The sequence below is a fragment of the Trichomycterus rosablanca genome, chromosome 4, assembly GCF_030014385.1.
Source record: "Trichomycterus rosablanca isolate fTriRos1 chromosome 4, fTriRos1.hap1, whole genome shotgun sequence".
In the NCBI taxonomy this organism is placed as follows: Eukaryota; Metazoa; Chordata; class Actinopteri; order Siluriformes; family Trichomycteridae; genus Trichomycterus; species Trichomycterus rosablanca.
This window is the reverse complement of record NC_085991.1, coordinates 21473069-21495761: the sequence shown is the minus strand read 5'-3', so window position 1 is coordinate 21495761 and position 22693 is coordinate 21473069. Positions and strand designations below refer to the sequence as shown.

Sequence of the window (22693 nt, the reverse complement as noted above, 5' to 3'; positions counted from 1 at the left end):
CACCTGGAATCCTTAGGTCACAAACCATTGAGACTGTGTCTGTTTACCGTGGCAGGTGTAAGCCAAAACAAAATCAAAAAGTATGTCATAATAACTTAATTAAAATTAATCTAAATGAGCATCATGAAAACCCTAGTAAAGTTAAACTAAAGTTAGGACTTCTAAACATCAGGTCACTTGCATGCAAAACAGTAATTGTAAATGAAATAATTACAGATAATTGTCTTAGTGCCCTGTGTTTAACCGAGACCTGGGCTAGACCTGATGAGTATCTAGGTTTAAATGAAGCATCTCCTCCGGGTTACAGTTATGAACATAAGCCACGTCTTAGCGGTCGTGGTGGAGGAATAGCCGCAATTTATGATAAAGACATAGGTCTTACTGTAAAATCATCTCCCATAACAAACTCGTTTGAAGTTCTTATCTCTGACATAACCAATAAATGTTCATCTGATAAAAATAGTATGTTTAAACTGGTTACTGTTTATCGACCCCCTGGTCCTTACTCAGAATTTCTTAACGAATTTGCCGATTTTCTTTCTAAATTAGTTTTATCAACTAAGAAAGCTTTAATTGTTGGTGACTTTAATATTCATTATGAGGATAAGTGTAATCCACTCAAAATTGCGTTTGACTCTATTTTAGAATCCTTAGGCATCACCCAAAATGTAACAGGACCCACTCACCGCTGTAAACATACCTTAGATTTAATACTTCCTTATGGTATAAACATAGACAACCTGGAAATTATACCACAGAATGACTTAATCTCTGATCACTCTCTACTAATTTATGAAGTGTCCCTGTCCAATAATATACAGCAACCAAATCGTTTTAAATATAAGCGCACTATTACATCTGCAACTGCAGCAGCGTTCATAAACTGCCTACCAGAATTACCAAATATATCAGCATCAGAACCTAAAGAACTAGATCAGGCAACTCAAAACCTAGAGACCGTACTGCGCACAACCTTAGATAACGTAGCCCCACTCAAAACTAAACTGATTAGGGAGAAAAAACTTGCTCCTTGGTACAATGACCACACATGCGCACTTAAACAAGCAGCACGAAAATTAGAACGCAAGTGGCGTCACACTACACTAGAAGTGTATAAGATTGCTTGGAAAGATGCTCTAACTGAGTATAAACATGCACTTATAAAAGCTAAATCTTTATATTATTCATCCCTAATAGAGAAAAATAAAAACAATCCCAGATTCCTTTTTGAGACAGTGTCCAAATTAACTAAAAACGTTAATGAAACTGAATCTAATATACCGCCTGACTGTACCAGCGATGATTTTTTAAAATTCTTTAATGACAAGATAGAAAAAATACGACTTCAGAGTCAGAGTGTGTCACTTGCCAATGTTAAGTATGGACTCACTCCGAGCAGCATTGGTGATAACAGTGGTGATAATAGTAACGAGTTAATCCAACTAAATTCCTTTAATCCAATCTCCCAAAATGAACTAACTGTGTTGATTAAATCATCGAAGTCATCATCGTGTATACTCGATCCTGTTCCAACTCGTTTACTTAAAGATTTACTCCCAGCTATTGTAGAGCCCCTGCTTACATTAATCAATGCATCCCTTAGCCTTGGATATGTACCTAAATTGTTTAAAAGTGCTGTTATTAAACCCCTGATTAAAAAACCTAATCTTGATCCACATGTACTAGCTAATTATAGGCCAATTTCAAACCTTCCTTTTGTCTCAAAGATATTAGAAAAAGTCGTTTCCAAACAGTTATGTTCTTATTTGAATGAAAATTGTATTCATGAAAAATTTCAATCAGGATTTAGACCCAATCATAGTACCGAAACCGCATTAATTAGAGTAGTTAACGAGTTGTTAATGTCTTCTGATAATGGATGTGTCTCTTTTCTTGTTCTATTAGATCTTAGTGCAGCGTTTGATACGGTCGATCATAACATTTTACTGGAGAGGCTAGAAAATACAGTAGGTGTTAAAGGACTCGCACTCTCTTGGTTTAAATCATATCTGACTGACCGCTCTCAATTCGTTTATGTAAATAATAAATGCTCGGAAACTACAAAAGTAAAGTATGGTGTTCCACAGGGGTCGGTACTGGGACCGCTATTATTTACACTCTATATGCTTCCACTAGGTGAAATTATTCATAAACATGGCATAAACTTTCACTGCTATGCAGATGACACACAGCTGTATATATCAGCCAAACCAAATGATACTGACACAATCAGTAAGATAGAAGATTGTGTAAACGACATAAAAAACTGGATGTTGTGTAATTTTCTTTTACTTAATTCAGATAAAACAGAGGTTTTACTTGTTGGCTCTAAAGCTGCAAGAGACAAATTGTCTAACCTGGTGCTAAACTTAAACACGTTCTCTGTTACTCCCAGCCCAGATGTAAAAAACTTAGGTGTCACAATAGATTCAGATCTCTCATTTGATACACACGTTAATAATATTACTAGAGTTGCTTTCTATCATTTGCGTAACATTTCTAAAATAAGAAATATACTATCTGTTAATGACGCCGAAAAACTGATCCATGCGTTTATAACTTCTCGGTTAGATTATTGTAATGCTCTTCTAACTGGATGCTCTGGTAGATCCTTAAACAAACTCCAGTTAGTTCAAAATGCAGCAGCTCGAGTGCTAACTAGAACTAAAAAATTTGACCATATTACTCCTGTTCTATCATCTCTACACTGGCTGCCAGTTAAATTTCGCATTGATTACAAAATACTTTTACTAACTTATAAAGCGCTACATGGTCTGGCTCCACAGTATCTGAGTGAACTTATTAATCACTACAGCCCAGCGCGTCCACTTCGTTCACAAGATGCAGGGTTACTTATAGTTCCTAAAATTAAAAAGATCACGGCTGGTGGAAGAGCATTTTCCTACAAAGCTCCACAACTCTGGAATAATCTTCCTGCCTCTATTCGGGATTCGGACACAGTCTCAATGTTTAAGTCTAGACTGAAAACATATTTATTTTCTCAGGCTTTTGATTAGTATAGACAAAGGCGCAGAGCTTGGGGGTTCTTGGTCATAGAAACTTGTGGTGATCAGGGATGTTGGGTTGCTGTCGTTCTGCCTCTCTTGTCCGATCACTCAGGTTTGGTGACGGTGGGGAGATGGGCGCTGATGTCCTGTGAAAGCCTTCATGACCTTGTTACCTGCTTGCTCTCCCTTTTAGTTATGCTGTAATAATTAGGGCTGCCGGAGTCTAAAACTCTCTGTAAAACTGTTTGTCAACTAGCATTGTACATTATTAACTACATTCTCTGTTGTTTTACCCCGAGGGCATTCTGATGGAAACCTGTTTACCCGCCGAGGTTAAGGATTGAAGTCGAGACTGCCGGGACAACGATGCTGCTCCTGTCAGATGTGACTGGTCTGGAGTAATTGCAACGACAAGAAATCACTACAGACTTTATTGAAGACTAGAGTGGATAACAACTCTATTATTATTTAATTGTTTATTTATCTATTTATTACCAGTTATGACTTTTAGATCATTTAATTCTGTGTTTGTATGATTTGTGTAAATCGTGTATTTATTTAAAGTATCCTCCAGGCCACCCATGAAGGATGGGCCCTGCTGAGTCTGGTTCCTCTCAAGGTTTCTTCCTGTAATTTTCAGGGAGTTTTTCCTTGCCACAGTCGCCCTCGGCTTGCTCAACAGGGGTTTTTGTATCTGTTGGTCCTGGATTTTGTAAAGTTGCTTTGAGACAATGTCTATTGTAAAAAGCGCTATATAAATAAAGTTGACTTGACTAGTTAAGTGCAACACACATAGTTTAGCTACAAAACGCAAAGGGTAGCTCAGGATTGTTTACGATGTATATATGTTTGATATTCTGCTATTTATATGAATGATATTCTCTGTGCTTCATCGTTTAAATGTTTGTGCTGCTGCGGAAACAGGTAAGACCGACAGGGGAGAATCCATGAGACAGTAAGAGCCATGCAGAGAAACAGAGGCTATGGGCCCCTTCTGAATATCTGCAGCTCCGTCCTGTGGAGGGCAACCGGAACGGATTTCCTGTAGAAGCTATGCACCCATTGTTTTTATTTTCTTCTCTTCTCTTTTTGATTTCCCATTTTTAAATTCCTTTATTTTGATTTCCTATTCTATTTTTTATTTTATTATTATTTTTTTTGTTTGTTTGTTTTAGGGTTAGGAGCTGTTGCGAAAGGTACGGTTCCTTTAGTTTAACTGGCAGCCTTTTTATTTTTTAGATACCTTTTATTGTAAAAAATTCAGCCCAGTGGCCATGTAGTCAGAAGGGGTTAAATTGGGGGTTGCTGACGGCTATCCTTTTCTCCTGGAATCTAGAAACACCTAACCTAAAGTGAAAAGTTAATGTGAAAGCATTAAGATGCTTTCAAGGGGGGAATGTTAGGATTTTTGGAACATAACATCATTATTAAACATAAATTCAATGTGAGAAGTTGTACGGCATTTCCCCACGTGGCTCTTTGTCTGGTAGGTGCACTCAAAATGGCGCCTACTGTGATCCCTTGTTAGGGACCCTCCAGATGTCTGCCGTAGGGGGGAGGGGCGGAGCCCTGGGCTTTTTTAGCACATTTCATTGGCTCCACCAGCAGTGAAGGAGGAGGAGCCTAGCTTAGTTTAAAAAACCGCGCGCTCAGACGCAAGGGTCTCTTTTCTTTTTGGCTGGCGATCATCTGGATTGCAGGAGAAAAGGAGCGCCGATCGGCTTAGCTCTGACATATATTCACAGATCATTTCTTACATTTAATAAAGTGTTTTTGAAGAGTACTTTCTGGATTCTCCGACTGCTTCTTCAAGGCCTCTCGACAAAAAGATTCGTCGTAACAGACTTAATACAGTTGTGGTGAATGGTACATGTCATTAGGTAATACAGAACTATAACCTGGCTTTATGCACTTTTGAGAGGCTCCCTTGGCTTTTCAAGGCAGATAAAGCTCACAATCACGAAATAGCGTTAAATAAAAATAAACAGAAAGACTTTTAAGAACATATTAGATTGTAGTTTGTGCTTTGTTTACTGCAGAGTCAGTTCGTGCAGGTTTATTCGCTTTTGAATGTTTATTAGCCGAGAACGAGATGAAAGAAACTCGAATGTCAGACGAATGTCCAATATGTCCACTATACAACTAGCAGGGTTAAACGCATTAACACATTAACTAGCAGACAACACGCAGGCAACATTCAACATAAAACCCACAGCAACACTAATAAGGAAGTTATAACGTGAGTTATGATATTCTGATCCAACTACAATGAAACTTGTGATTGACAGGCTTCTTGCTGCTCTACAAACAAGCTCTTTTGATTGGTCGGTAATTACGTCTATCTCCCCAGTAGTCCCGCCCCCTGCGCCCCTAAGCCCCGCCCCTGCAGCTACAGGTACAGATCAGTTTTGCAACACGCTGACTGAGATATTTGTTGCAAAACTCGTGGCGGGCAGATTTGAAACTGTGCTGCAATGTTTTTATTCTCACATCGAAAATAAAAGTACAAATTTATTTTTTACAGGTACAAATCTTTTTTACAGTTACAGATTTTATTTTTACAGATAAAAATTTTACAGATTTTTTTTACAGTTACACATTTATTTTTTACAGGTACAAATCTTTTTCACAGTTACAGATTTTTTTTTACAGGTGCAAAACTTTTGCTACATATTTACCTCCATAGTTCTCTCTACCGCTCTGGCCAGAGTCAAAGAAATCTGCCTTAAGCCTGAGTTATACTTTCGCATCTGAGCGTAGCGCACGACTCAGCACACTGCGCGCGAACCTGTGAGAACGGCAGAAGGATTTATACTTGATGCGTCATTCGTTGCTGTTTTCTCCGAACGACAGGTGGCAGTGCAAAGAAATACCCCATTCTGCTGAAGCGCAGCGCGCGCGCGATACGCGCAAAGTTTCAAAAATCGGGAGGTGCACGACGGAGATGGGCGGAGCCATCGCGACTGCGTCATTTTGGGCGCGCGCACCCTCGCGCCAGTTGCGATGCGTGAAGTATAAACCTAGCTTTAAGGCTTCAAAATCAGTAGCGCGGGCGCCTCGACTGATCGGGAATAAGTGGGTTTCACACTAAACCATCTATCACTGACTGGAATTATGATTTGGGGGGGGGGTGGGGACCTCCGTATATACGCATTTCTGAGAGGTGCCAAATTTACAATGTCACCATAAGGATGCGTTTAGATAAAAATGATATATGAAACAAAGAAATAATTGTTTAACATTTTAAACAACTATCGTGAGGTTATGGTGTTCTTATATTTTGCTCTTTGAAACGATAATTGTGGTTTCAGTCAAAATGGTACGGTACTGACTGTTTTTAAAGTTCTGATTTGGCTGATTCAAACCTTCAAACCTGTTTTTATTGACCACGACACAATATATAAACATAATGTTGGCAAGCGTCAATCGTATGAAACGCTGAGAAAGTTTGAACACTGTGCGGAACACCGTGATCTTATAATTCAAGCTCAGATTGTACTTAGCTCCACAAAACTTGATAGCAAGTGGCTAGCAGTTCTGTATTTGGTAGAATATTACACAACTCAAGTCGTCAAAAGCCGTTAGTTTTTAAACAATTATGTTAGTTGTAAAACAATTTTATATTATATTTTATTGCTGTATAACAATATAGTAATATTCTTCAAGAATTACCACAGATGTTTCTCCTCAGTTCTGTAAAGCTCACTGACTAGCGATGGGTCACCGTGAGTAAGAGGGGCTTATACCGCAAGTGGGAGGATACCTACGGTGGCCGAGAAGTGCAAAACAAATTTACATTTCAGAAAACAAAATTACAAAAAAACAAAAACAACATTTACAATGAAAGCAAAAACACATTTACAAGTGCTTGGGTACCCAGTGTTTGTAAATTTGTTTTGGCATATGTAAAAGTGTTTCAGCACTTGTACATTTGTTTTCGGCATATGTAATTTTGTTTTCTAAAATGTAAATTTGTTTTGCACTTCTCGGCCGCACATTTCTGACGGAAAAGGTAGGGACAATAAACCGGAAGTGCGTGTTGCTTACCTGCTGTCAATCAAACTGTTTCTCAGCGGTAAAGTGAACGGAGTTTGTGATGGTGACGATAAACAAGGTTTTGTCTAGTTTGTGGAAATCATTTTATCCAGTTAACCCGCTATTGTTTTTCTTGTGGAAAGTTATTAGATTGTGCAGACGGTTAGACGTGGTGTGTGCATCTCTATTTACCAAGGAATTCCCACAAGAACAACAAAAGCGAAATAATGAAAGTAATTAACACAAAATGGACAAAACATTGTTTATTAGGGACGGAACATCTGATCCCGAGGCTTTAAAGCTTGTTTCACTTTTGTAACACTGGACTCAGTGTATCGGAGCTTATATTAAAGCAGCAGCATGTGCGGGACTGATGAAGCTTTGGTGCTGTGTTTTATCTCACTCACTATATAAGAGACAATCAAACCAGGGTTACCCACCGTCCTGTAACATACAGAATCCTTCTTTATTTGGAGACTAAACGCCGCATTCTGTATTGAACTGATACAGGACGCTTTGTTCCGTATTTTTATCAATGGGAGACTGTGGGAATTATATTAAGTAGTATTCACTTTTATTCTTAGTAACGGTGTGTGTGCGCTGGTTATAGCAACATAACCTGTTTAATACACCGCTGTATGAGCAGCGCAGTGGGCAGAGTGCGTTGTTTTGCCTAAAATATGGTTCTGACTTATTATTATAAAGAATAAAAATAATAAATGTTAAACACCATAAATAAAACCTTTGTTCTCATGACTGTGTAAGGTGCCCCCCCCCCCCCTCCCCCAGGTATTTTCAGCACAATCAGTAAAAGAGCTTCAAAAGCTTAAATGAGGCTTCATCTGCACTCCGCCCACTGTGCTACTCGTACAGCGGTGTATTAAACAGGTTATGTTGCTATAACCAGCGCACACACACCGTTACTAAGAATAAAAGTGAACACTACTTAATATAATTCCCACAGTCTCCCATTGATAAAAATACGGAACAAAGCGTCCTGTATCAGTTCAATACAGAACGCGGCGTTTAGTCTCCAAATAAAGAAGGATTCTGTATGTTACAGGACGGTGGGTAACCCTGGTTTGATTGTCTCTTACGTATATAATCAGTGAGATAAAACACAGCACCAAAGCTTCATCAGTCCCGCACATGCTGCTTTAATATAAGCTCCGATACACTGAGTCCAGTGTTACAAAAGTGAAACAAGCTTTAAAGCCTCGGTATCAAATATTCCGTCCCTAATAAACAATGTTTTGTCCATTTTGTGTTAATTACTTTAATTATTTCGCTTTTGTTGTTCTTGTGGGAATTCCTTAGATGTTTAGAAGAGCGGACGGTAAATAGAGATGCACACGCCACGTCTAAACATCTGCACAATCTAATAACTTTCCACAAGAAAAACAATAGCGGGTTAACTGGATAAAATGATTTCCACAAACTAGACAAAACCTTGTTTATCGTCACCATCACAAACTCCGTTCACTTTACCGCTGAGAAACAGTTTGATTGACAGCAGGTAAGCAACACGCACTTCCGGTTTATTGTCCCTACCTTTTCCGTCAGAAATGTGCGGCCGAGAAGTGCAAAACAAATTTACATTTTAGAAAACAAAATTACATATGCCGAAAACAAATGTACAAGTGCTGAAACACTTTTACATATGCCAAAACAAATTTACAAACACTGGGTACCCAAGCACTTGTAAATGTGTTTTTGCTTTCATTGTAAATGTTGTTTTTGTTTTTTTGTCATTTTGTTTTCTGAAATGTAAATTTGTTTTGCACTTCTCGGCCACCGTAGATACCAGAGCGGTAGAGAGAACAGAGTGGCGACACTCCCATAGGGAACCGTTGGAAAGGGGGCGGGACATTTTTTCTGCGCAGCTTCCGGGTTGTGGAGCTCTGTATAGTTCCAAACAACCCATAGAGCCCCATTCATTTCCACTACTTATCAAGCATTTCTAGCTGTTTGTTGCTTTGTTTTAAAAAAATAATGAATTTAATGTCATTAATATACTTAATACTGTTATTGTTTAGCATTTGCTCAGCACTAAATGTTACATGTTTATCTTAATTAATAGGTATAACTGAATTTAGCTTAGTTCAGTTAAGCTTAATTAATGACACTAGAGTCTTTTCACCTAAAATGAGTTGATTAATCAAGAGTCTTGTTACAGAAATGATCATAAAACATTAGAGCCATAATAAATCATGTACTTGCATACTAAAAGAGCGTACTGCTCTACTGCTCTCACTGCCTCGAATTTAGTATGCACTATTTCAGTATGCGATTTCAGACGCAGTTTGATGTGTGTATACGTATTTAGTGCGTTTTGTCCCTTTGTTGATTCCATAATTAATGGAAAAAGGCTCCTGTATTCTCTACACCTCTCTTCTGATGTCTTATGGGCCATATTGACTAAAAAACATGGTAAAGTAGTTGAAAGAAGTAATGTATTTTATTGTAAAATCAAACTATCATGCTTATTTAACTTTAATTATTAAACAGTTAAAAAGATAGTGATGGTGAAACTGAAAACCTGTCATTACCATCACTAAGTGTCTTTACCATCAGAAGTTATGTGTTGGTAATGACATGTGGTAATGAAAATTTTTACTTTTTCTGGAAAAAAATGCTAGGTCATGAACTTGCTAATGCTATTCAACAGCTTGTATAAGATGCACTTGACATACATATAAATAATGTGAACATTTCATTTTTTGTTGTAAAATACTGCTGTAACAATGTAAATGGTAATGACGTTGAATAAACATACTCTATGATCAGGATGAATTCATGCTAAAATTTCTCACATTTCCAGAGATCAAAATGTCATCTTCTTTCATTGGCAATATGTGCTCTCCTGTCAGTGTTTGTTTTAATGATTATAATGTGTTAGCCTTAAATAAGCCCCTACAAAAATCACAGGCTGTTGCGGTAATGACAGTAATGTTGGGGACAATAACATATTGCTGAAAAAAACATGTATATTGCCATTGGTATGTTACCATATATTGTGTACCTCTGCTTATATGTACATACATACATTGGTCACTGAATACTGTACATACATACATGCACATGTCCATACATTTTTCTATGTACAGTATTGCCTGTATATAGTCTCATAGTTTGTATATTTTTGTGTTTAATGTTTAATGTATACATTGGTTGTATACCATATTTATACTAGAAAGATACCATCAACAGGAACCTAATTCCTTGTGTGTATCAACATACTTGGCCAATAAATCTGATTCTGATTTTGGTGCACAGGTTTTTTGGTGATACAATAAATGCTCATTTTTATACCTACACTATGTATTTTGTACCAAAGTATTTCAAACATTTATTTATAACCTGGGGACATAAAAGTGCCCCTAATTAAAGAATCGCCCATCTATTTATGGGTCATTCTATAATTTGGGGTACATTCCATGTCCAATGATAATAATTATATTTATTCTAACTATTTTCTTTAAAAATGTCATATTTTACCTATTAATGGAAAACATGTTGTAATATCACAAAAACATTATGTGCATCCTATGCTTCATTTAACTTGAAATTTGTCATGATGTTCCTAAATGAACAGTTTTTGCTGTGTCTGTTTTTTAAGTTGAGGGTGCCTTGGTTTTAAAATAATGAATAAAATCATTAAGGGCAACAACATCTATTTTTTTATTTATTTTAAAAGTTTAAATACCAAAGAAAAATAATATTTTTTAAATTGAGTTTCTCTTTTAAATAATTTAAATATCTTTATTTATTAATGTCCGCAAAAGTTCTGTCAACTATGTTACTAACAGAACTCCACTCAGCAACTCAAAAATGGTTTGTTCTAAAACTATGTGACCAGCATTACATGATATCATTTTTCTCTGTGGAGGGTATATTGAACAAACTGTGGTGAATGTTCTCTTATTTTTTAAAATATTTTATCTATAATAGAACATTGTCAATGAGTATATTAATTGACCGTCAACTATGTTACATACATTGTTATGGTTACAATTTTTTTTATAATTTTAATTCAAACGTATGTTCAAATTAGACATTATTCTGTTCAAGAAATGACATGTGGTCAGCCAGGCAAGGTCTACCACTGAAGTCATGGGTCAAAATAGGGAAATTGTCAACTATGTTACCTGTCAACTAAGTTACCTAGTAGTCTACATCTACTGTCCCTTTAAAATTAAAATAAAAAAAATTAATGTTTAAGCTTTGCAAATAGTGGATATGTTAAACTAAAGAATATATTAACTTGAACCACTGATTGTTTTATTGAGAGAGAACATTGTTTTTGTACTTTTTTGGTGATGTGAAATGTACCCCAAATTATAGAATGACCCTTATGGGAACATTTTTAAGCCTCACAACAGAACCACCTGTAAGAACGGATTGCCCCACAGTGGCATGACCCCACCTCTCATGGACCCCACCTGTAAATACACGCTATGCATGGTGTTCGCCAGTTGGTGTGATTAAAACTTAAATACGTACAAAAAGTCATTTTTTGTACTGTTGTTGTTCAGTGCATAAAGCATAGCGGAAAGTAGGGCTTGTGCCTGATTCTGTGTGTCGAGTCTGTATTTGCGAATCGACTCTACTGAGTCGTTTAGAATCGATTCATTTACGAGCCTCCCATCACATCATTCGTGCTCATATGAATTATCGGTTCTTATCCTTAGCCTACAGATTATCTATTTGGGAGTAAAGATGAACCGGCTTTTCGGTAGGAGCAGGATCCAGGCGCCTCCCAGCCTCTCGGAGTGTATATCAAATGTGAGATTTGTTTTGCATTGCTGTTTGAGTGTTTGTGCGCTGTTTTGATTCGTGCTGAAAGGCGCTCACGCTCATGATGGCCGCCGTTTCAGGTTGATGGGCGCGCAGAGGTGATCGAGAAGAAGATCGCTAGGATCGACTCCGAGCTCATCAAGTATAAAGAGCAGATGAAGAAGATGAGAGAAGGACCTGCCAAGGTGCATACATAATACCCCTGTTACCATCAGTCACCAATTGTGCTAAAACATGCCTATACCGTTAGGCACTACTGAGATGGATTGGGATTGCAAGGGGGTTATGAGTAAATAAATCATAATTATTATTATTATTTTTCAGGATGCAGTAAAACAGAAGGCAATGAGAGTGCTCAAGCAGAAGAGACTGTGAGTGAACAGTTAGATCTACTGTATAATAATCACACCATATTTATTTATATTCCTATTCACTTTTTATTGTTTGTGGAGTTTTTAATTAGATTAATTAAAATAACCCTGAAATTTCTAATTTATAAAAAGTTAGTGGATTTGGGCAGTTTGTCCTATTCTTCCTAACAGATCTTTTTAAGCTTTATTGTGTTGGATGTATTGGTGGTCTGATGGATTTTAAGACTGGGCTTTGGCTGGGCCATTTGCCCCAATGCCCCAACACGTCAGTGTTGTTTAGGCTGTATGCCTTAATACACTTTTTTTTAAAGGTTAACAATCACTCTAGTCTAGATGTGTATGCACACATAAGGATTTCATCAAGACGTACATACGTCTTTGTCTCTCACTTCTAGAATCCCAATAGCATGATGCTGCCACCACCATGTTTTACTGTAGGAATGTTATTAGCCTGATGATCTGCAAAGTGCTAGCTGTCCTGAGTTTTTCATTTCGTCAAACCAGATATTTTTCCTCATGAGTCCCTTAAATGCTGTTTAGCAAACTTTAAGCGGGCCACTGTATACCTTTTACTCAATAATAGTCCTGCCTCTCTTCTATAAAGGCCTGATTTATGAAGTGCTGCAGAGATTGTTTGTCCGACAGGTTCTCCTTTTTCTGCACAGGACTTTAAGAGCTGTGTTAGAGTGTGCTTTGGGGTCTGCCCAAAAATGTACATCTTGCTGAAAAATGCATGGACATCCCTGGAAAACGTGACCTCTTGAAGGCAGCGTATGTTGATCTCAATGTACTTTTCTGCATCACAGAAGTGTAAATTACCTTTGCCAAGGGCACTGACACAGCCCCATACCATGACAGACCCTGGCTTTTGGACTTGTTGCTGACAACAGTCTGGATGGTCCTTTTGGTCTTTGGTCTGGAGCACACGGCGTCCATTTTTTTCAAAAAAGACCTGGAATACTGATTCATCTGAACACAGTACACGTTTCCACTGTTTGATGGTCCATCCTAGATGCCTCCGAGCCCAGAGAAGTTGACACAGCTTCTGGACATGGTTAACATATGGCTTCTTTTTTGCAGAGTAAAGTTTAAGTGGCATTTGTGCATGTAACGCTGTATTGTCCCTTGCCCATGTGGTTAAATCAGCTATTGTTGAGTGGCAGTTCTTGATGCAGTGCCGTCTGAGGCATCAAAGATGCTGATTTTGTACCAAACCATGATTACAATCACCTGTTGACATCACCTGTTTGGAATCGCATCATTATTTAGTTTTTTCACCTCATTACTAGCCCTAAATTGACCCCGTTTCAACTTTTTTTGGAATGTGTTGCAGGCCTGAAATGCAGGAATAGAGGTATATTAACAAATGAAATTAAGAGCAGACAAAACATGAAATATCTCAGGTTCAAACTGTCTGCAATCAATCAAAAGTCAAAGTAAATGTAAGGAACACTGCATTTTGTATTTTATTTGCATTTTCCATACTGTCCCAATTTTTTGTATTATTTGATTTACTGTGTTGCTGCAACATGACTGGCTGAGTAGATAGTTATACAAATAAGCAGGTGTACAGGTGCTTTTGATAAAATAGTCGGTGAGTGTATATAGTCAAACAGTATATACAGTTACTTCTCTGACAAGGCACTAGAGCTGAGCACTACTGCTCAAGAGTTTGTGGTCTGCTAAGCTACCTGCTGTGTCTTACTGTAATGCAGGTACGAGGGCCAAAGAGATCAGCTTGCACAGCAGTCCTTTAACATGGAACAGGCCAACTACACTATTCAGTCTTTAAAGGACACCAAGACAACTGTAAGTCTGTGTTTTCTTGGATACTGACATCTTCTATAAAACATTACTTTTTCAGCTCCCTAGAATGTACTGTTACCACATTTACATAAAATAAAATAAAAAGATTTAAAGCCAAAGTATGTGGACACTTGACTATTAGTTTGTTGGACATCCTATTTTAAAACAGTGGAAGCCTCCTTTTACAGATTTTACCATTTTTATTCTTGTGTATATGCTTGCCATCAGGAGCGGTCAGACTTGAGTTTAAACTGTGCATTTTTGGACATCATGTGATTCTGAACAAATGTAAGGGGGTTCCCCAAACCCCTTGCCACAAAGTTGGTTGTATTTTAATGGAATTTTTTATAAAATGTTCTAATCTGTTAGACAGTAGTGTCACTAACATGCCTGAACTTAATAATTAGGAAGGGTGTCAACATACTTTTGGCTATATAGTATATAAATAAGCAGCTTGTTTAGCATTTTGTTATGATTTGTTCTTTTGTAGATTGAGGCTATGAAGATTGGAGCTAAAGAAATGAAAAAGGCCTATAAACAAGTGAAGATGGATCAAATTGAGGTATGTTACATATATGTTTGTACTATTAAACATAAAAATAAAAACTATTATAAATAATAATAAAAATAAAAATATTTTTTTATAGAGGACACTGTGTGGATTATTTGATAATATAAGATTTTGCTGTGTGTAAGTGATTGTGTGCTCGATAAATCATGATTGGTTACAAGTGGTGACTTTTCTGTACCCATATAAATAGAGTTGGTTTGAGTGGACACATTGAGACGCTCATGAACTGTGTCTCTTGCCAAGATCAGGATATAAATGCAGACTGTCACCTTATACTTGCTCCAGTATAATCCAAAAAGGGGCCTTTTGAATGGCCTTTGAACATGGATGATGGTGTCGTAGACAGACTTTAACATGGGCTTGGAGGCTGCACAGCTACAAAATAGACCCCTTAAAGGTTTACTATTTTTTTTGTAAGGACTTGTTTCTGACTATACAGATAGAAGTGAAAGTTTTTAGAGTGCTGGATTAATATGTATTAATATTTAAAGACAAGTCAAGTCCATTTTATTTATATAGCGCTTTTTACAATGAACATTGTCTCAAAGCAACTTTACAGAATCCAGGACCCACAGACCAAAAACCCCCACTGAGCAAGCCGAGGGCGACAGTGGCAAGGAAAAACTCCCTTAAATATACAGGATGAAACCTTGAGAGGAACCAGACTCAGCAGGGACCCATCGTTCTTGGGTGGCCTAAAGGATGGAATTTACACAAATGATACATACACAAAATTAAATTAAACTAAAATTTAAAACTAGCAAAATATAATTGGAGTTCTTGATTATTTGTCTGTGATAAAGTCTGTAGTGAGTGGGTAGCTCCGGTGAGAAGCCAGATGCTGCCCAGACCCCAGATCTCCAGGACTGGAGCCACACACCCCTAGTTTGAAAATACTAATCAAAAGCCTGAGTAAATAAATATGTTTTCAATCTAGACTTGAACATTGAGACTGTGTCCGAGTCCCGGACAGAGGCAGGAAGATTATTCCAAAGTTGTGGAGCTTCCACCAGCTGTGATCTTTTAAATTCTAGGAACTATAAGTAACCCTGCATCTTGTGAGCGAAGTGGATGTGCTGGGCTGTAGTGATCAATAAGTTCACTCAGATACTGTGGAGCCGGACCATGTAGCGCTTTATAAGTTAGTAAAAGTATTTTGTAATCAATGTGGAATTTAATTGGCAGCCAGTGTAGAGATGACAAATGCTAAATGAAATGTAGACACTGAGAAAACTTGAATAATGTGTTTGATTACAGATTTTGTGTGCTTCCATGCTATGGGAGTTTAATTAACCCATGTCTTAGCTGAAGTAAGCCAAGAATTGCCTTCTGTTTTGTTGAGGCACATATACAACACTATATAAATAACAGTGCTGTCTAATTTTCATTCACCACTTAAAAATACATAAACCAGCCATTCAAAATACCTATAAAAATGAAAAAATTATGTTTAACAGAGACATATAATGAGAAGGGTGTATTGGTTGCTTGTTTATAGAAACCCAGGTGATCTACCCATACAGCTTTGTACTAATACTCACTGAATAACTCGTCATACATTGAATTACTGATACTCTGCACACAAGATATGGTTGTCCCGGCAACCCATACTACTGATTTGTCATGATATCTGGCCATTAGGATCTACAAGACCAGCTTGAGGACATGATGGAGGAAGCAGATGAAGTGCAGGAAGCTCTGAGTCGCAGCTATGGTACACCAGATATTGATGAAGATGAACTAGAAGCAGGTAGATGACAAATGTGCAGAGCATTTCTGAATGACTGATAGTTACTTTCCAGAGAAAAGCTCAGTGTGTATTTCGCACCCTGATGTAGAGTTGGATGCACTTGGAGATGAGTTACTGCTGGATGATGACAGCTCCTATTTGGACGAAGCTTCGTCTGCACCCTCCATACCAGAAGGAATGCCCACCGACAGCAAAACCATTAAGGTTATATTTACATTATTTGAAATATTCCTAAAAAAAAAAAGTCATTGATGAAATTGCTTACACACATATATTATGAAGTATATGGACACCACCCCAATTGTAGAGTTGTGTACTGAGGTGTTTTAACCACATCCATAGCTAAAAGAGTTCCAGCATGTCTATGCCCCTGTGCATGAAGCGAGGTCCATAAGGACATATTTTGACATGTTTGGTGTCAAGGAACTCTAGTGGCTTGCACAGAACCCAGAACTCAACCTCACTGAACACCTTTGGGTTAAACTGGAATGTTAATTGTGAGCCAGACTTTCTCATACCTGACCTCACAAAAGCTATTTTGGAACAGTTGGCACAAGTTCCCACAAACCCTTCCACTTTAATACAAGTGGAAAATGTTATAGCCATAAGAGGGACATAAGCTCCAAAATAATACCCTTTTTAAAACAGTATGTCCAACAAGCACATTAGGTCAGGTGTCCTTATACTTTTGGCCATATAGTGTACATTCTTAAATTTAAAATATGTTAATGTGTGTTTCTTAGGATGGTGTCCTGGTTGATGAGTTTGGATTACCTAAAATTCCAGCCACATAGACCGGGGTGAACACTGCAGGATCAAAGCTTTACTTATTGCAGCCTAATGTAGTCTTGTAATGATAAATTTTTTAATGATTGTGTTTCGGATATTATTGCCACAAAATAACAATGTTTAATTATTCTACCAATAATAATAATAGGGCAGCATGGTGTTTAAGGGGGTGCAGCACATTAACATGGGCCTTGGGGACCTGGGTTTGATCCTCACTTCCAGTCACTGTCTATGAGGAGTTTTCCATACTGTCCCTGTGGGCCTTATCTGAGTATTCTGTTGTTTTTCTCCCCTTCCAAAACATACTGAAGGTGGACTGGCTGCTCTTAATTGCCCCCAGGTGTGATTGTGTGATGCCCTGTGACTGACTGGCATCCAGGATGAAACGGTTAGTGAAATTATGATTAATATAAATAAATAAAATAAATCATTTGTATTGATTGTGTTGTCAAAAGATTTATGAATAAAGCACAAGAATGTACAAATAAATGCGTAAACTGCTTAATTGTATATTCACAATGTTTACAGTGAGCACAGCTGTGTGATTTCTGGTACCTCTTGTCAGTTGATGAGAGATAGAGCGAGGCTGACATGGCTTACAGCCAAGAATTTAAAAAATGTGCAGTCATAGCATTTCATTCATTTGTTTATAATAAACTTATGTATTATTGTATCCAGGTCAATAAAACAAGGTGACAGGTAAAGTGAGCATTGCTTTGTAACCTGGGTACCTAGGTTTAATTCCTGACTTCAGTCATTGTCTGTAAAGTTTTTCTCATTTCTTCTTGTATCTCTGTGGGTTTCCTTCATGTACATTGTAGGGTTGCCACTAACGACTATTTTTCTATCGATTAATCTAAAGACTATTTTATCGATTAGTCGATTAATCTAACAATTAATTTTCCTTCGAAAAATTTAATTTAGAATCTCATTTACTCTTCTTTTATTTTAACAACAAACTGTACGGCATAATAATATGCCACAAAACAAATGTAAACAAGGTTTATGTCCATATTATCAAATTCTCAAGTGCTCCATATTACACAAAGTGCAGCATGCATTTATGGCATTCCATACACAAAGCAATGTGCTTAAACTTATAGCAGAAACAAAATAGAGGTAGGCACGTCTCATTAAGTCCAACGTACAGTAACGACAGATTGAGCCCAGATTCTAACCTACACATTCACTCAAAACTTACTTCAAATTCTAAGTGATGTAAACACAGTGGTAAGCGTTAAGGCGCAATTATGTGAGAAGCTTTTTGTGCTTTGATCGATGTGTATACGCCCTAACTGAACTCGCTAAGAAAATACGGTATTCCAAGATCTCCTCGATTAAGAAGCTTAATGAAACAATATAGAAGTAAAAATGCACCCCAACTGAACTTGCTAAGGAATACGGTATTCTAGAATCTCGGTGATTAAGAAGCTTAATGAAACAATATAAAAGTAAAAATGTGCCCTAACTGAACTCGCTAAGGAATACGGTATTCTAGAATCTCGGTGATTAAGAAGCTTAATGAAACAATATAAAAGTAAAAATGTGCCCTAACTGAACTCGCTAAGGAATACGGTATTCTAGGATCTCCGTGATTAAGAAGTTTAAAGAAACAAGATGTGCAACATCACGCTAGTGCTGCTGATGATTTGGGTCTTGGAAAACTTTTAGCTTTTCTTTCAAAGCTCTTTACAATCGACCTCTGACTCCGCTGCAGACTGCATTTTTTAGGACTGCGCTTCATGCCGGCAACCATGGCTGGATTACTGACCAGGCAAGTGGGGCCAGCGCCCAGGGGCCCTTGAGGTCAGGGGGCCCCGGGGGGGCCCTGGCCAAAAACATTTTGCGATGCCTATTAACATTTATGATACAATATATTTTTATTTCCGAGGGCCCTCCATTTTAAGGATCCTCTGACTATTAGGGACTTTGACCCCAGGGCCTCTTGGGGGCCCTAGCCATGCTTTTGGGGCCCCTAGCTATGCTTTTGGGCCCTAGCCATGCTTTTGGGGGCTCTAGCCATGCTTTTGGGCCCTAGCCATGCTTTTGGGCCCCTTATGAAAATGGATGAGGTGTGGGTATGGTATGGGTATGGGTAGGCAACTCTTTGCCCAGGGGCCCAGACTATCCTTAATCCGTCCTTGCCGGCAACCAGTGACTGGACCAAATATGACTTAGGTCATGCACGCATCAAGTAGTACTGAGGGAACGGTTATATGAATGGAAGCATTGTAGAAATTAAAAATGATAATTTATAAACATAGTTTTAAAAACTATGAATATTCAGTAGCCTGCTTGTGTTTTGTCCAACCTTTTATTATTATGTGGTGTGGGTAAGTGTATTGAGTCAGGAGACAAACAGAGGTGTAAGTCTGCACAGTATCATGGTGAGTTTAATCCTTGCACCCGATCCCTGTCTGAGGAGTTTGTTATATGCTCCCCATTTTTGCATGGATCATGCAGACGCTGGATTGGCAGCTATACACTGAGGGAGTGAGTGAGTGTGCATTGCCCCGAGCTGGATTGGCGCTCTGTCCACGGTGTATTCCTATGGAGCTAATTTACTGCGGTAAAGTTAGTTTTATATTCGACATTCGTTTAACATTCGCCATTCCGATCTATATAAATGGTTGAAAACACACCTGACATGTACAAATTTTACGAATTCTTACACAGATTTAAGTAGGCTACATACTACAAAAACTATTTTATAATAATTTTAAGGTTAAATGTGTTTATTTAAAGAAAGATTAAAATGAAACCGCTGATCAAGCGCCAACCTCAGCTAAAGCGTTAGGGAGCGTCATAAAACTAACAGAAAAACGTAGGAAACATTTACTCTGCACTTATTACAGAGAAAAAAATCCATTCAAGTCTTGTAATGTATTAATGGATTCATGTCAATCTATTTCTTATGAACACAAATTAATGTATCTCACAACCTACAAACCTTGTTTTATAGATAATACATTTATTTTTATTTTCTTTTAATTTAGAATTGAGATCAATAAATCCATGATATTTTGATATTGGAGACAAATAAATCTATTAAACTCTGATATGATTTAATATAATGAACCCAAACTATTTTTACACATTAATGTCCCTCACATCCTACAAAAGTTGTTTTTTAAATAATACATTTATTTTATTTTACTTTATAGTCAAAATCAGTAAACCCATAATACTTTAATATTGGAACTAAATAAATCTATTAAACTCATACATGATTTAATATAATAAACCCAAACTATTTTTAATATACACATATTAATGTCCCTCACATCCTACAAGAGTTGTTTTTTAAATAATACTTTTATTTTTATTTTATTTTTATTTAAACTTATGATCAATGGATCCATTATATTTTTATATTGGAACTAAATAAATCTATAAAACTCTTACATGATTTAATATAATAAACTCAAACTATTTTTAATATACACATATTAATGTCCCTCACAACCTACAAACCTTGTTTTTTAAATAATACTTTTATTTTTAATGTACTTTAATTTATAGTTAAGAACAATGAATCTATAATACTTTTATATTGGAACTAAACAAATCTATTAAACTCATTCATGATTTAATATAAGAAACTCAAACTATTTTTAATATACACATATTAATGTCCCTCCCCTCACATCCTACAAACCTTGTTTTTTAAATAATACTTTTATTTTTCATTTATTTTAATTTATAGTTAAGAACAATGAATCTATAATACTTTTATATTGGAACTAAACAAATCTATTAAACTCATTCATGATTTAATATAAGAAACTCAAACTATTTTTAATATACACATATTAATGTCCCTCACATCCTACAAAACTTGTTTTTTAAATAATACTTTTATTTTTCATTTATTTTAATTTATAGTTAAGAACAATGAATCCATTATATTTTTATATTGGAACTAAATAAATCTATTAAACTCATACATGATTTAATATAATAAACCCAAACTATTTTTAATATACACAAATTAATGTCCCTCACATCCTACAAAACTTGTTTTTTAAATAATACTTTTATTTTTCATTTATTTTAATTTATACTTATGATCAATGGATCCATTATATTTTTATATTGGAACTAAATAAATCTATTAAACTCATACATGATTTAATACAATAAACCCAAACTATTTTTAATATACACATATTAATGTCCCTCACATCCTACAAACCTTGTTTTTTAAATAATACTTTTATTTTTATTTTATTTTAATTTATAGTTAAGAACAATGAATCTATAATACTTTTATATTGGAACTAAACAAATCTATTAAACTCATTCATGATTTAATATAATAAACCCAAACTATTTTTAATATACACATATTAATGTCCCTCACATCCTACAAACCTTGTTTTTTAAATAATACTTTTATTTTTCATTTATTTTAATTTATAGTTAAGAACAATGAATATATAATACTTTTATATTGGAACTAAATAAATCTATTAAACTCTGATATCATTTAATATAATAAACTAAAACTATTTTTAATATACACATATTAATGTCCCTCACATCCTACAAAACTTGTTTTTTAAATAAGACTTTTATTTTTCATTTATTTTAATTAATAGTTAGAATCAATGAATCCATAATATTTTTATATTGGAACTAAAGACATCTATTAAACTCATACATGATTTAATATAATAAACCCAAACTATTTTTAATATACACATATTAATGTCCCTCACATCCTACAAAACTTGTTTTTTAAATAAGACTTTTATTTTTCATTTATTTTAATTAATAGTTAGAATCAATGAATCCATAATATTTTTATATTGGAACTAAAGAAATCTATTAAACTCATACATGATTTAATATAATAAACCCAAACTATTTTTAATATACACATATTAATGTCCCTCACATCCTACAAACCTTGTTTTTTAAATAATACTTTTATTTTATTTTACTTTATAGTCAAAATCAGTAAACCCATAATACTTTAATATTGGAACTAAATAAATCTATTAAACTCATACATGATTTAATATAATAAACCCAAACTATTTTTAATATACACATATTAATGTCCCTCACATCCTACAAGAGTTGTTTTTTAAATAATACTTTTATTTTTATTTTATTTTAATTTAAACTTATGATCAATGGATCCATTATATTTTTATATTGGAACTAAATAAATCTATAAAACTCTTACATGATTTAATATAATAAACTCAAACTATTTTTAATATACACATATTAATGTCCCTCACAACCTACAAACCTTGTTTTTTAAATAATACTTTTATTTTTAATGTACTTTAATTTATAGTTAAGATCAATGAATACGTAATAAGTGTGTATAAGAGATACATCTATTAAACTCATTCATGATTTAATATAATAAACCCAAACTATTTTTATTATACACATATTAATGTCCCTCACATCCTACAAAACTTGTTTTTTAAATAATACTTTTATTTTTCATTTATTTTAATTTATAGTTAAGAACAATGAATCTATAATACTTTTATATTGGAACTAAACAAATCTATTAAACTCATTCATGATTTAATATAAGAAA

At 35.7% G+C, this 22693-nt stretch overlaps 1 protein-coding gene across 1 annotated transcript; it reads left to right on the top strand.

Moving 5' to 3' along the window:
- The first annotated feature begins 4942 nt into the window (after positions 1-4942).
- chmp5a (charged multivesicular body protein 5a) lies at positions 4943-17132 on the top strand. The gene is made up of 9 exons (XM_062993081.1): positions 4943-4975; positions 11763-11828; positions 11921-12025; positions 12165-12211; positions 13927-14020; positions 14508-14579; positions 16230-16338; positions 16427-16542; positions 17082-17132. Exons 2-9 carry the CDS (start codon positions 11763-11765, stop codon positions 17130-17132), a joined length of 660 nt encoding a protein of 219 aa, XP_062849151.1. The 5' UTR covers positions 4943-4975.
- The last annotated feature ends 5561 nt before the right edge of the window (positions 17133-22693 follow it).

Coding starts and splice junctions, on each gene's coding strand:
- chmp5a (XM_062993081.1), top strand. CDS start 11,763: ATGAACCGGCTTTTCGGTAGGAGCAGGATCCAGGCGCCTCCCAGCCTC. Junction 11,829..11,920: donor TCTCGGAGTGTATATCAAAT/GTGAGATTTGTT, acceptor CCGCCGTTTCAG/GTTGATGGGCGCGCAGAGGT. Junction 14,580..16,229: donor TGAAGATGGATCAAATTGAG/GTATGTTACATA, acceptor TCTGGCCATTAG/GATCTACAAGACCAGCTTGA.